The sequence below is a fragment of the Crinia signifera genome, chromosome 6, assembly GCF_055691185.1.
Source record: "Crinia signifera chromosome 6, ASM5569118v1, whole genome shotgun sequence".
In the NCBI taxonomy this organism is placed as follows: Eukaryota; Metazoa; Chordata; class Amphibia; order Anura; family Myobatrachidae; genus Crinia; species Crinia signifera.
Genome location: NC_139222.1, coordinates 10,936,932 through 10,951,383, shown reverse-complemented (window position 1 = coordinate 10,951,383; position 14,452 = coordinate 10,936,932). Strand labels below are relative to the sequence as shown.

General features: G+C 46.5%; 2 protein-coding genes across 2 annotated transcripts in view; one reads left to right on the top strand and one right to left on the bottom strand.

Moving 5' to 3' along the window:
• The window catches only part of LOC146007434 (uncharacterized), a 51,929-nt gene extending 43,670 nt beyond the window's left edge, over positions 1 to 8,259 (top strand). The window contains exons 6-8 of the mRNA XM_083145784.1: positions 3,792 to 3,908; positions 5,142 to 5,226; positions 6,199 to 8,259. Coding sequence (XP_083001910.1) covers positions 3,792 to 3,908; positions 5,142 to 5,226; positions 6,199 to 7,550 — 1,554 coding nt within the window. The 3' untranslated portion in view covers positions 7,551 to 8,259. The remainder of the gene's footprint in view (positions 1 to 3,791; positions 3,909 to 5,141; positions 5,227 to 6,198) is intronic.
• The window catches only part of LOC146007433 (uncharacterized), a 302,630-nt gene that overhangs the window by 254,070 nt on the left and 34,108 nt on the right, over positions 1 to 14,452 (bottom strand). The window lies entirely within an intron of this gene.

Here is a 14,452-nt window from a genome sequence, read left to right as displayed (position 1 = left end):
ATGACGCCCAAAAATTTAAATTTTCTTCCAAAGTTGCACATCCAAAATCTTTTGCCGCACACAGCCTTCGTAAAATTAGAGGGAACATTGCCTACTTGGTGTCCACTGATCCATACATTACATAAATGATTTTGCAGAGTGATGGTTTGAAGTACAGGTGTCGCAAGAGGTGGTTATATAGCCTAAAATGTGCTGAGGTTTGAAGCTCAGGTGTCACAAGATGGTTATATAGCATAAATGTACTGATGGTGTGACGCTCAGGTGTCACAGGATGGATTATATAGCATAAATGTGCCGATGGTGTGGCGCTCAGGTGTCACACGATGGATTATATAGCATAAATGTGCTGGTGGCGTGATGCTCAGGTGTCACAAGATGGGTTATATAGCATAAATGTGCTGATGGTGTGACGCTCTCAGGTGTCACAAGATGGTTATATAGCATAAATGTGCCGATGGTGTGACGCTCTCAGGTGTCACAAGATGGGTTATATAGCATATATGTGCCGATGGTGTGACACTCCGGTGTCACAAGATGGATTATATAGCCTAAATGTGCTGATGGTGTGATGCTCAGGTGTCACAAGATGGGTTATATAGCATATATGTGCCGATGGTGTGACACTCCGGTGTCACAAGATGGATTATATAGCCTAAATGTGCTGATGGTGTGACGCTCAGGTGTCACACGATGGATTATATAGCATAAATGTGCTGGTGGCGTGACGCTCAGGTGTCACAAGATGGATTATATAGCATAAATGTGCCGATGGTGTGACGCTCTCAGGTGTCACAAGATGGTTATATAGCATAAATGTGCCGATGGTGTGACGCTCTCAGATGTCACAAAATGGGTTATATAGCATATATGTGCTGAAGGTGTGACGCTCAGGTGTCACAAGATGGATTATATAGCCTAAATGTGCTGATGGTGTGACGCTCAGGTGTCACAGGATGGATTATATAGCATAAATGTGCTGATGGTGTGACGCTCCGCTGTCACAAGATGGATTATATAGCATAAATGTGCTGATGGTGTGACGCTCCGCTGTTACAAGATGGATTATATAGCATAAATGTGCTGGTGGCGTGATGCTCAGGTGTCACAAGATGGATTATATAGCATAAATGTGCTGATGGTGTGACGCTCCGCTGTTACAAGATGGATTATATAGCATAAATGTGCTGATGGTCTGACGCTCAGGTGTCACAAGATGGGTTATATAGCATAAATGTGCCGATGGTGTGACACTCCGGTGTCACAAGATGGATTATATAGCATAAATGTGCTGGTGGCGTGATGCTCAGGTGTCACAAGATGGTTATATAGCATAAATGTGCTGATGGTGTGACGCTCAGGTGTCACAAGATGGATTATATAGCATAAATGTGCTGGTGGCGTGATGCTCAGGTGTCACAAGATGGATTATATAGCATAAATGTGCTGGTGGTGTGACGCTCAGGTGTCACAAGATGGATTATATAGCATAAATGTGATGATGGTGTGATGCTCAGGTGTCACAAGATGGATTATATAGCATAAATGTGCTGATGGTGTGACACTCAGGTGTCACAAGATGGTTATATAGCATAAATGTGCTGATGGTGTGACGCTCCGGTGTCACAAGATGGGTTATATAGCCTAAATGTGCTGATGGTGTGACGCTCCGGTGTCACGAGATGGTTATATAGCCTAAATGTGCTGATGGTGTGACGCTCTCAGGTGTCACAAGGTGGATTATATACTGTAGCATAAACGTGCTGATTGTTTGTAGCTCAGGTGTCACCATTTTGACCTTTAAAATTAAAATGTGCCCTCGCGAGTGAAAAATGTGCCCTCGCGATTGAAAAATGTGCCCTTCCTGTGGTCAGCACCCTGCCCTAAAAAATTTCAAGTGAACACTATTTGTGTATTATATACTGTGACTCTCATCAATTACATGTAGGTAAAAGTTTCCGGTCATCAGGTTGTGGTGTTGTTAATGACCAGGGTATATGTGTGTATGGTGGCCATCATCTAGTGTATAGTACAGTGGTTCCCAAACTGTGTGCCGTGGCTCCCTGGGGTGCCTTGGGACACTTGCAGGGGTGCCACGGGGTGGTGGTCCAGGACCAATTCAAATGATTTATGATCAATTATTTATGGACAAAACCAGAGCTGGTGACTGCCAATAATAAAATGTGTACAAACAGAAGCACATTCCACCCTTTACCACATAATGGAACCTAAAAATCACAAACAAACACAATCTACTTCATTTTATATTTATTTTTTCTGCATTTTTGGGGGCCTAGGGGTGCCCTGGAAAATTCTAATGCTCTAGGGTGCCATGATTCAAAAAAGATTGGGAACCCCTGGTATAGGCAATATATCGTTAATGTTGTGCGCTCTCCCATGTTTTTTTTATTTTTTAAGATCTGTTTCGCCAGTGAGATCCAGGGTGTTCATGGGAAATATGAACGACACGGTATAATTGGCATGTGGTCTAGTGTGTACCCAGATTTAGACTTCTAAAAAAATATTGCGTTGGTCCATGGTGGCTGTGCCACTACCAATTCATAAAGAACCGGTAACCCCATCGCCAAGGGGCCACGCCCGATAGCCATGCAATAACAGCCACGGGTGGGGGGGGGGGGGGAGGGGAAGGGGAGTGGGAGTAGGATGGGTCTCTTTGTCTCAGGTTCCCAAGCCTGTGTGTGGGTCTCTTTGTCTTTGGTTCCCAAGCCTGTGTGTGGGTCTCTTTGTCTTTGGTTCCCAAGCCTGTGTGTGGGTCTCTTTGTCTTTGGTTCCCAAGCCTGTGTGTGGGTCTCTTTGTCTTTGGTTCCCAAGCCTGTGTGTGGGTCTCTTCGTCTTCGGTTCCCAAGCCTGTGTGTGGGTCTCTTTGTCTTCGGTTCCCAAGCCTGTGTGTGGGTCTCTTTGTCTTCGGTTCCCAAGCCTGTGTGTGGGTCTCTTTGTCTTCGGTTCCCAAGCCTGTGTGTGGGTCTCTTTGTCTTTGGTTCCCAAGCCTGTTTGTGGGTCTCTTTGTCTTCGGTTCCCAAGCCTGTGTGTGGGTCTCTTTGTCTTCGGTTCCCAAGCCTGTTTGTGGGTCTCTTTGTCTTCGGTTCCCAAGCCTGTGTGTGGGTCTCTTTGTCTTCGGTTCCCAAGCCTGTGTGTGGGTCTCTTTGTCTTCGGTTCCCAAGCCTGTGTGTGGGTCTCTTTGTCTTCGGTTCCCAAGCCTGGGTGTGGGTCTCTTTGTCTTTGGTTCCCAAGCCTGTGTGTGGGTCTCTTTGTCTTTGGTTCCCAAGACTGTGTGTGGGTCTCTTTGTCTTTGGTTCCCAAGCCTGTGTGTGGGTCTCTTTTTGGTTCCCAAGCCAGAGCTGTTGCTTTAAATCATTGCAACAGAAATGTCCTGCTGTCCACCTTCAGCTAAAAGATCCTCAAAGAGCTGGATGAAATATTTGGGATCCATGTGGAAGCGGAGCATATTTGCACTCATTTGCATGGTAATAGATAAGGAACGGCTACAAAAGGCTTTAATGGAGCTGTGGACTAGGAAATACCTCATTGGGTAGGCGAGCTCACTACCCATGTAGGAATAGGCTACATAGAGGCATGTTGACAGCCATATCAGTAGATCCTCCTGAGTGTCTAGCTCGGATGTCATCACTTCACGGCAGAGCATGTACAGAAACATTACATTGGCCGGATTGAGGAAGCCCATGGTCTTATCGATTTTAGTGATGGAAGTGTCTATATCGATCAGCCAATAAACAAGAGGTTTTGGTGTTATCTTCTCCTTACACCTGCGACAGAGGAACTCTGCAAGACAGGCCAGCAGCTCGCTGGTGGATGCCTGCACCGTCCTGGCTTTAGGTGGCGAGAGGTCTTGCTTTTCTTCAACAGGCTCACTGACCGGCTCCTTGGCCCAGGTATCCTGTGAGACCTGTGTTAAATCAACAAAGGAGTAGGATCTCTTTAGGCTCTCATGGGCGAGATGGCTAATATCGACCTGGCCATTTATGTGCTGTCTTCTTCTTTTAGTTATAAAATTTCTCAAGCGCCCAATCAGTGAGCGTCTCTCAGTAGATTCTCCAGTGGTAGTGTTCTGGGTAGCAGTGCGCTGAGTGCCACTTGCTGAATCTTCATCTGGGCGGTTCGCCTTGCGGCAGCACGGGAATGTCAGGCAATTCCACATTATTATTCAGTGTCCTGTTCTTTATGACACTGGTTGTGGTCTGTGGTGGTTCTGATTGCAGAAAATAATCCAATAATAACAGTCTGTTTCCAGCACGTGTGGAATGATGCTTCCTGGGTCAGTCCAAGGCAGCAAATGAGTCCAGCAGATTGTAGCCAGAGGTTTTCTCTGCTTACTCTGGGCATTGTGACATCACATGCAGGTTGTGACATCACATGCTGATTGTGATGCGTTATTTATGCTAATGAGCTACTGATGATATCTCGGCAATCAAACAATGATTACAATTGGTGAAATATAGAATGTATTATCACCTTATTTAGAGCCCTATAAGGAAGATAATAATTTTACATGATCGAAGTAGATAGGATATTTGAATAATCTGAGATTTAAATAGTTATAAATTAAACAAAGAAAAAAAATCTATTTTCCTTCAGCAATGGACCGATGTTTTTTCCTTATTATGAGATAGCAGGATATAATTCATGTCTGTGGACGAAACGCTGTGATTCTAGCGACTCATTGGCTATTTCCAGTGATAGTAATAATGTAACAGACACTGAAGGTGCACTGATTGATTATTGGGCGTTGGGGGATACATGCGATGTGCTTAGTGACTCGGTGACCAACTCATCTCTTTCATCTGGGACACATATTAATTACACAGGTTCTGTGGCTGGCTTTCACCTGGTTTAAACTGCCACACCTCAAGACTCCATTTCACCTTGTTTTAAACTGCCACAGAACCTGTGTAATTGATATGTGTCCCGGATTAAAGGGATGAGTTGGTCACCCTATTAGTGACAGCGCCTGCCTTATTTTCTTATTACACTTTGTGCCTATCCTTGTTATGTCGTTTTTATTTTCTTATATAGGGGGATATTCAATTACCGCGTCATGACTGTCAGGCTGGCCCGACAGACGTGACCCTGTCCCATTCCAGGCTGGCTCGTCGTTGATTCCGCAGGCAGGATTCAATGTCTCGCCTGCCGAGGTGCGGCAGGAAGCACGACAATTCCTGGCTGTTCTCGGCAGAACGGGCCCGGCCGCTTGTAAAGTCGGGCCGTTCTGCAGAGATCCCGGTTTAATGCTGTCGGGGAAGACAGCATTGAATCCGGCCCAATGCTATTTCCCCCATCGGGAATAGCGGCGGCAGATTGAATACCCCCATAATCTGATATATTAGTAATAACTGACTAGGTAATTGTACAGTGGGTCACAGGTCTGTATCCTTCTAATGCCAAACACACCAATTCAATTACTATGTGGCAGTCTGCTGTTTCCTATGGAGTGGAACTCATCACACACTTGGTGCTGTCACCCCATCACTGTCTGACTCCCTTCTTCATATCCATCTACCTACACCCCTCTAACCCTGTTATTCTAAAGCTTTGGAATCCATTTCATCCAGCCCAGGCACCCAGTGGTTTGCATCCACTAGTGTTCCTGCTAGGCTGTTTTAGCGGGGTGCTGTGCCTTGCCCGATATTTTAAGGGAAAAATGCGCCCTGCCCCTCTCGCAGTGCCCCGCTAAAACAGCCTGGTGCCTGCGCGACAGCTTGCATGGGGAAGCCCAGGGCCGCCTTAGACGGCGCTTCCCCAGCATCACGGCACCTTCCCCCTGTAGTGGCGACATCTTCGGTGGGGCCAGGCCTGCCCACTTTAGTGACGTCTGCGGCCCGGCCCGCCCACTTTAGTGACGTCAGCAAGTGTGACGTCGGCGGGCCCGGTGCCCTGCCCGACAAAATTTCTACAGTGAACACTAGTTCTTCCACCTCTGTCTGTTTTACTTCTCCAAATAAGATGCACATTTTGGGTGAGAAAGATGCTCTGTGCTGCTGTGAGCCACGGGGCCTGGCACGGCTGAGAGGGGCTATTTGGTGCTGCTGCAGTAATTAAGGACCCATCTGTGGAAATGCTCCACGGTGTAACAAGATCTCTCTTTCCATGCGTGTATTGTATTCCCAGCGCACGGACACCCAAGAAGGAATCACTCTGATGGATTATCCCCATTTTGTTTTTCAGATTTGAAAATAGAAGATGACATCACAGGAAGTTCTCCAGGAGAAAACCACATTCCTCTAACTATACATTCAGTCCATCACAGTGCAGATACATCGCCTGCTCCCTCCGATAGTGAGGAATGTCCCACTGATGCCACCGATAGTGAGGAATGTTCCACTGATGCCACCGATAATGAGGAATGTTCCACTGATGGCACCGATAATGAGGAATGTACCACTGATGCCACCGATAATGAGGAATGTTCCACTGATCCCTCCGATAATGAGGAATGTACCACTGATGACATCAATAAGGAGAAATGTCCCACTGATGACTCCGATGTTGGTATACCTAGTACATCTCGCAAAGTATTTGCCTGTTCTGAATGTGATAAGTGTTTTCCATGTAAGTCAAGGTTAGTTAGCCATCAGAGAACTCACACAGGGGAGAGGCCGTTTCCATGCTCTGAGTGTGGGAAATGTTTTAAAGTAAAGTCTTATCTTATAACACATCAGAGAGTTCACACAGGGGAGAAGCCATTTATGTGTTCTGTGTGTGGGAAATGTTATAAAATGAGAGCGCATCTTACTGTGCATCATAGAACCCACACAGGGGAGATGATGTTTCCATGTTCCGAGTGCGAGAAATGTTTTACACCTAAATCAGCTCTTGTTATACATCAGAGAACTCACACGGGTGAGAAGCCGTTTTCATGTTCCGAGTGCGAGAAAAGTTTTGCTTTGAAAAGGGATCTTGTTCAACATCAGAGAACTCACACAGGGGAGAAGCCATTTCCATGTTCTGAGTGTGGGAAATGTTTTACACAAAAAAAAGCTCTTGGGAGGCATCAGAGAATTCACACAGGGGAGAAGCCGTATGCATGTTCTGAGTGTGAGAAATGTTATACACAGAGAGCACATCTTGTCCTACATCAGAGAACTCACACAGGGGAGAAGCCGTATGCATGCTCTGAGTGTGGAAAATGTTTTTCAAATAAATTAGGCCTTAAAAGACATCAGCTAAGCCACACAGGGGAGAAGCCGTTTCCTTGTTCTGAATGTGGAAAATGTTTTATATATAAATCAGAACTTAATAGACATCAGCTAAGCCACACAGGGGAGAAGCAGTTTCCATGTTCCGAGTGTGAGAAATGTTTTGCAGCGAAAGGAGATCTTGTTAAACATCAGAGAACTCACACAGGGGAGAAGTTTTTATGCTCTGAGTGTGGGAAATCTTTTACACAAAAACAAACGCTTCGTGCTCATCAGAGAACTCACACAGGGGAGAAGCCGTGTGCATGTTCTGAGTGCGGGAAATGTTTTATAAATAAATATTATTTGGTTAGACACCAGAAAATCCACACACAGGTGTAATGTAATACCCGGAAGATAAGGGAAATGATACAGGCTGGTTACATTACTCTGACACTAAAAAGGAGAAATGTTGGCATAAATATGATGTATTCACTTATACCAAATTGTCAGGCGCTGTTTGATCTTAAATATTCATTATAAAACCTTATTATTAATATCGGTCTCTATAGGATTTTTCGTGTCAGTGCATACACGAGTAGTCTAAGGGGGACATTTACTAAGATGTGTATTCTGCTTCACATGTGATGTTGCTATGGGCAACCAATCAGAATCTACTTCCTACCTGCCACAGTGTCACGATCGCACTGCAGGGTCCTCCTCAGTGTTCGGCTCAGGTGTCCCTTTGGTTAGATATGAGCTGTCCCGGGGAAGCAGGAGGCTGACATCTCAGTGTTTGAATATTGGCTTCTTTATCCGGGATTAGTTGTAGATTCAGAGCATTTTCTACTTTGTCTCTCATTCGCCATTCAATGTGTTAAATAAGACGGTGGACAGCAGAAGGCAATTGTGAGGGTGAGAACTAATGCTGCCCATACACTTGTGAGTTATTACATGCAATCATTTGCTTTTGACCACATCTGGCTGATAGATGAAATGTTTGTATGCATTTTAATGGGACCATTAAACAGGATGCGCGGGCACGCCTTTGAACGCTGCACCGATAGATCGTATGTGCTGCACATCATTTCTGTTGAATTGCAGGAGCGATCCCATGTAGTTTTTAACCACATGCGATCGCTCAAATGCAATCCGCAGGTGGGGGGTCAGAGAGAACGCTTTCAGTGGCATGGGGTTTGGGGTGAGGGGGCCGAAGGGACCGCTGGGGACGTGGGAGAGGGCAACATTGTATTGTAGCACTAGCGGGAGTCAGCGGTGGTGGCATAATTGTTTAAAACACTGGGCAGCCCTCTGATAGGCTGAGACAGCTTAGCCAGTCAGAGGGCTGCCCAGTGTTTTAAACAATTTTGCCACCACTGCTGACGCCCGCTTGCACTACACTACAATGCGGTCCTCTGCCAGCACCTGATGTGCCATCTCAAGATGGCATGGACATCGGGTGCTGAAAAGGGGCACTTTTTACACCACAAGATGCAATCAGGTTTGATGGACATCGCACTTCGATGTTACATCGAATCCGATAGCATAAGTGTATAGGCAACATTACTTTTGATATCTCCTATATATTGTCTATAACGCTCTGTTCCTGGACTTTCCTCTTAATGTGTGATTGCCTTCATCTGTGCTGAACACCTTTCTGAGAAATTAACCTGTTTAAAACAGGTGATGGCAATCATACATTAAGGGGAAGTCTAGAAACAGAGCATTGTGTCCCTCCTGGAGAGGGTCATGTTGGGAGGTATGTGACAGAGAACCAGCCCAGTGAGCCCACAGACAGTGCCAGACACCCACTGCCTTCCCATGTTGCCCAGCACTGCTACTCCACAGCCACCAGGTGAGCGCCCCCCTCCCGCGATTTGCGGCAAAACCACACACCCCCCCCCCCCGCGAACCCTCCCGCGATTCGCGGCAAAAACACCCGCTCCCCCGCGACCCCCCCTACCGTGATTCGCAGCAAAAACACCCCCGCGACTTGCTGCAAAAAGAACCCCCCCACGACCCCTCCCGCAATTCGCGGCATAACCACCACCCCGCGACCCCCCCCCCCTCCCGCGAATCGCGGAAAAAACACCCCCCCCCCGCGACCTCCCTCCCGCGATTCGCGGCAAAAAAGACCCCCCCGCGACCCCCCCTTGCACGATTGGCGGCACCCCCCCTGTGACCCCCCTCCCGCGATTCGCGGCACCCCCCCCCCCCCCCCCGCAATTCGCAGCAGCCCCAGGATTAAATGGCACATGCAAAACACTGACATGGCTATGGTCGACAATGAAAAAGGTTGACATGAGTTTTTGAAGATTTATTTTTAATTTTTTTAATTTTTTCATATTCATTGTCATGTGTCGACATGGACACCAATGAAGTGGCACACTTATGTCAACATTTACATGTGTTGACCTTTCTGTGTTGATTTTTTTCTTGTGGCGATTCGTGTCACACCCTCCCGCGATTCGCGGCACCCCCCGTGACCCCCCAACCTCCCGCAATTCGCGGCAACCCCCCACCGGAACCCCTGTGAACCCCGCCCTCTCGCGATTCGCGGCACCCACCCCCGCGACCCCCCCTCCCGCAATTCGCGGCACCCCCCCGTGATTCGCGGCAGCTCCAGAATTAAATGGCACATGGAAAACACTGACATGGCTATGGTCGACAATGAAAAAGGTTGACATGAGTTTTTGAAGTTTTTTTGTCATTTTTTGAATATTTTCATATTCATTCTCATGTGTCGACATGGACACCAATGAAGTGCCACACTTATGTCAACATTTACATGTGTTGACCTTTCTGTGTTGATTTTTTTCTTGTGGGGATTCGCGTCACACCCCCCGCAACCCCCCCTCCGGCGATTCGCGGCACCCCCCCCCCCCTCCCGCAATTCGCGGCAACCCCCCACCGGAACCCCCATGAACCCCGCTCTCCCGCGATTCGCGGCACCCACCCCCCGCAACCCCCCCTCCCGCAAATCGCGTCACCCCCCGCAATTCGCGGCAGCCCCAGGATTAAATGGCACATGCAAAACACTGGCACGGCTATGGTCGACAATGAAAAAGGTTGACATGAGTTTTTGAAGATTTATTTTTAATTTTTTTAATTTTTTCATATTCATTGTCATGTGTCGACATGGACACCAATGAAGTGGCACAGTTATGTCAACATTTACATGTGTTGACCTTTCTGTGTTGATTTTTTCTTTATGTATTAATAATTTTGTGTGCATGTAAGAGTCAGTGCTTGCCCTGGGCATTGGCATACACACGGTACTCTGGCTGGTGGCAGTAACTGATTTGATTTAGCACATGCGCTGAGGTAGTCAGTAAGGTGTCACCGGCAGTGATATTTTGCCACACCTAAAATAGTAGAATTTATCACCCTTTCAGACCTGACCTCTGACAGACTGATTAGAGGAGAATTACAACTAATTGAACTTCAAAAATAAAAAATTCCTTAGGGACAGATTCAATATACCACTCAGAGACAAGAAGAAACCAATTAAGACTTTAGAGAAAAAACCATTAAAGAGCAGTTCAGTATACAAAAGACTCAACCTAACATACCAGCAGTATATGACATCACTGCATACCAGCAGTATATGACATCACTACATACCAGCAGTATATGACATCACTACATACCAAAGCAAGACAAGAAACAGAGACCCCAGCAGAAAACAATATTCTAGCTGATGAGACAACGAATACATCGATAGCTATACAATCGTTAGAAGAAAACACACATTACGACCATCTAGCTAGGATTTCACTAGAACAAGGGTGGGAATCAAGCAGAACAGAGGGACATACCATCAGATTCTCAATATTAAAAACAGAATTCACAATACATCAGGGTACACCTGAGAAAGGATCAGAACTAGAATCAAACTTGGACCAAAGAACATCTAACCAACATCAGACCTCACCAAATGAGACAACAAGCACCCAGACATGTGTCGACATAGCACCTCTTTTTTTAGGGGTGAAACACACAGCACCTCCATAAATAAAGAAAACAACGAGATGGAGAAATGTAACAAACACAATAAGAGGACTAGAAGAGGGTGCAGAGGAGGAGGTGGCAAGAGAGAGAGTAAGACACAGGAGGGGGAAATAAGAAAAGGAATATTCATTTTAAGCAACCATATCATGACAAAAGAACATACAAAATTACTAGGTAAAGGGCTAAAGTTCACTCCTACCAATCAATGAGACAAGTTCCAGATGTACCTTGATTTACATAATTTTACAGGAAAACTCACATAAAAAGAAGTTTTTTGCAAATACAACACCAGCACCAATAAGAAACACCGATAATGGGGACCAATACAAACATACACACCAAAAACCAGCATCAACCTTCTACCCCAGCTACATGAAAGGCGCACAGGGAGACCATTTCACCAAGATGGTAGAAAAAGATCTAGAAAAACTAGACATACACAATCATGACAAGAACCTAACCAGAAAAGAAATATCAGCATTACAGGATCTGTTTTACTATCTCCCAAAAATCCACAAAAACGCTGTAAAACCTGGTAAGCCAATAATTTCTGGGATCAACTCATTAGCATCAAACCTCTCACGATACTTGGATACCTTTTTGCAGCCATATGTTGAAAAACAGAGATAATTTCTAAGAGACACCACACATATACTAGACAAACTTCAAAATACCCAATGGGACCAAGACCTCTGGCTGGCCACATCCGATGTTACATCATTATATTCAGTGATAGAACATGAGCAAGGGCTAGAAAGTATTAAATACCATCTCACACAGGATAAAGATTTAGCAACAGAACAGATACAATTCATTATCACCAGCATAGATTTCATTCTTAAACACAATTATGTCTGGTTTGAGAATCAGTTTTTCTTGCAGTCCACAGGAACAGCAATGGGCACGAGATTTGCCCCCAGTCACGCCAACCTCTTCATGAGTTGGTGGGAGGACCACCACATATGGGGAGAGGGGTGGTGGCTGGAGGTGAATCTCGTGCTACGGACAAGGTACATAGATGATGTGATCTTCATCTGGAGAGGGGATGAGCAGTCATTAAAATAATTCATTTCACACAACTAATAACAAGAACAATCTAATTTTCACAACCACTTATAGCAGAAAAGAAGTAAATTTCCTCAACCTAAACGTTTAAACAGACGAATCTAGGATTCAAACAAAAACATGAAAAAAACGGTAGATGTAAACAGCTACATACTGTCAACCAGTTGGCATCACCCAAACTGGATGAATTCAGTCCTCAAAAGCCACTTTATGAGACTAAAGGCCCATACACACTTAACGATTTTCAGCTGAAAATCGCTCATTTTGGCCGTTTTGAGCGATTTTCAGCTGAAAATCGCCCAGTGTGTATGAGCCACAGATGGTAGACTAGCGATGATGCGCGCTCCCGCATCATCGCTAGCAAAATCTCTAGTCTGCTGGTTTTACCAGCATGCCAGCGATGATGGCTGATTTTATCAGCCATCATCGCTGAGTGTGTACGCCCCTCACGGCCGCCGGGCTGAAAGACTAGCCACTTTGATCCCGGCGGACCGCCCCGCTGCGTCCCCTTCTCCCTCCCCCTGAAGTGCTACTCACTCCCCCTGCTCCGTATAGCGCCGCACGGAGCAGGGAGGTAAAAGCCGCCGCTGTCACCCCGCTCCCATCCGCAGAGGCGCCAGCACCTCTAGTCCCCTTCTCCCTCCCCGGCTCCCTCTGCTCGGTATATACTCGAGCATCGAGCTGTGTGCTGCAGCTCCCTGCCGGCTGAGCAGGGAGAAAAAGCCGCCCGAATGCCTGGTCTCAGACTCCTTTCCGCAGCAGCGCTATTGATCAGCCAGTAATATATACATTGCTGGCACATGCCAGCAATGTATATATTTCTGGCAGCCCTGCCCACCAATGAATATTTATTAGCTGGTAATATATACATTGCTGGCACATGCCAGCAATGTATATATTTCTGGCAGCCCTGCCCACCAATGAATATTTATTAGCTGGTAATATATACATTGCTGGCACATGCCAGCAATGTATATATTTCTGGCAGCCCTGCCCACCAATGAATATTTATTAGCTGGTAATATATACATTGCTGGCACATGCCAGCAATGTATATGTTACTGGTCGACCCCTGCCCACCAATGTACAGTACATTGATTAGCTGGTAATATATACATGGCTGGCATATATATTGCTGGTACCCCTGCCCACCAATGTATTTTGATTAGCCAGTAATATATATTGCTGGCACGGACCACTGCCCACCAATATTTATTAATAAAATATGAGGCGGTAACGTATGGCCCGCACTGTCTACGTTACCGCCACCATTGCCCACCAACGTACATTGGGGTGTATTCAATGCCGTGGGCGAGCGGTGACAGCGAGCAGGGCTTCCTGCTCGCTATCACTGCTCGCCCTGTCAATATTCAACTCACCCCCCTCATACTCCAATTCCCCCTCGCTCCGTTTTTTGAGCGAGGGGGAATCGGCGTATGCGGCTGCAGAAGCAGCGAGACTCACGGCTAAATACAGCGGGTTCACTCCATTAGCCACGGGTATCGCTGTTTGGGGGAATCCTCGCAGTCCTGTGATGGCGAGGATTCCCCCAGAACATTGAATAAGGCGAGCAGCCGGCGAGGGGGTTAAACAGCGATGATCGTAGTTTTTTTGCGATCCTCGCTGTTTAACCCCCTTTGCCGGCCGCGGCAAGTGGCATTGAATACTACCCATTATGTTATGGGGTTAACACATGCATTGCTGGTCTGTGTCAGCAATATATGCGTTACCGCCGCCACTGTCAAACGCCTCTGATCCCTGGTCATTTGCGGTCTTATTGACAGCAGACAGACATTTTGGAGCATGCCATTACCATTTTCTGGGAGTTCACCAGAAAATGCAGGTGTTCCCCAGCCATTCAGCCATCAGTGCCCACCTCCCCTCTCCACGCCCCCCACGGCCATCAAAGTGCTGAGTAGTCCTGGCTTACTTGTTGCAGGGGGAAAGTCATTTGATGGTGAATGGTTTCTCCCTACATGCACGGCTGCAAATGAAGTTGTGCACATGGGAAGGATTTCACCCTGGGTGGGGTGGCGTGATTTCTGGGCTCCGAATATATGCAGCCCAGCGATCAGTTCTGAATCAGTACAGAAATGCACTGAAGAAAAGGGCCACTGCTCCCACCCTTGGAATTCAAACCCCGCCCATTATGTAAATCGCCTTTTATATGAAAGATTTTCAGCAAAGTCTTTCACCTCCTGAAAATCTCTTGCTCTTTGGGAAAATAG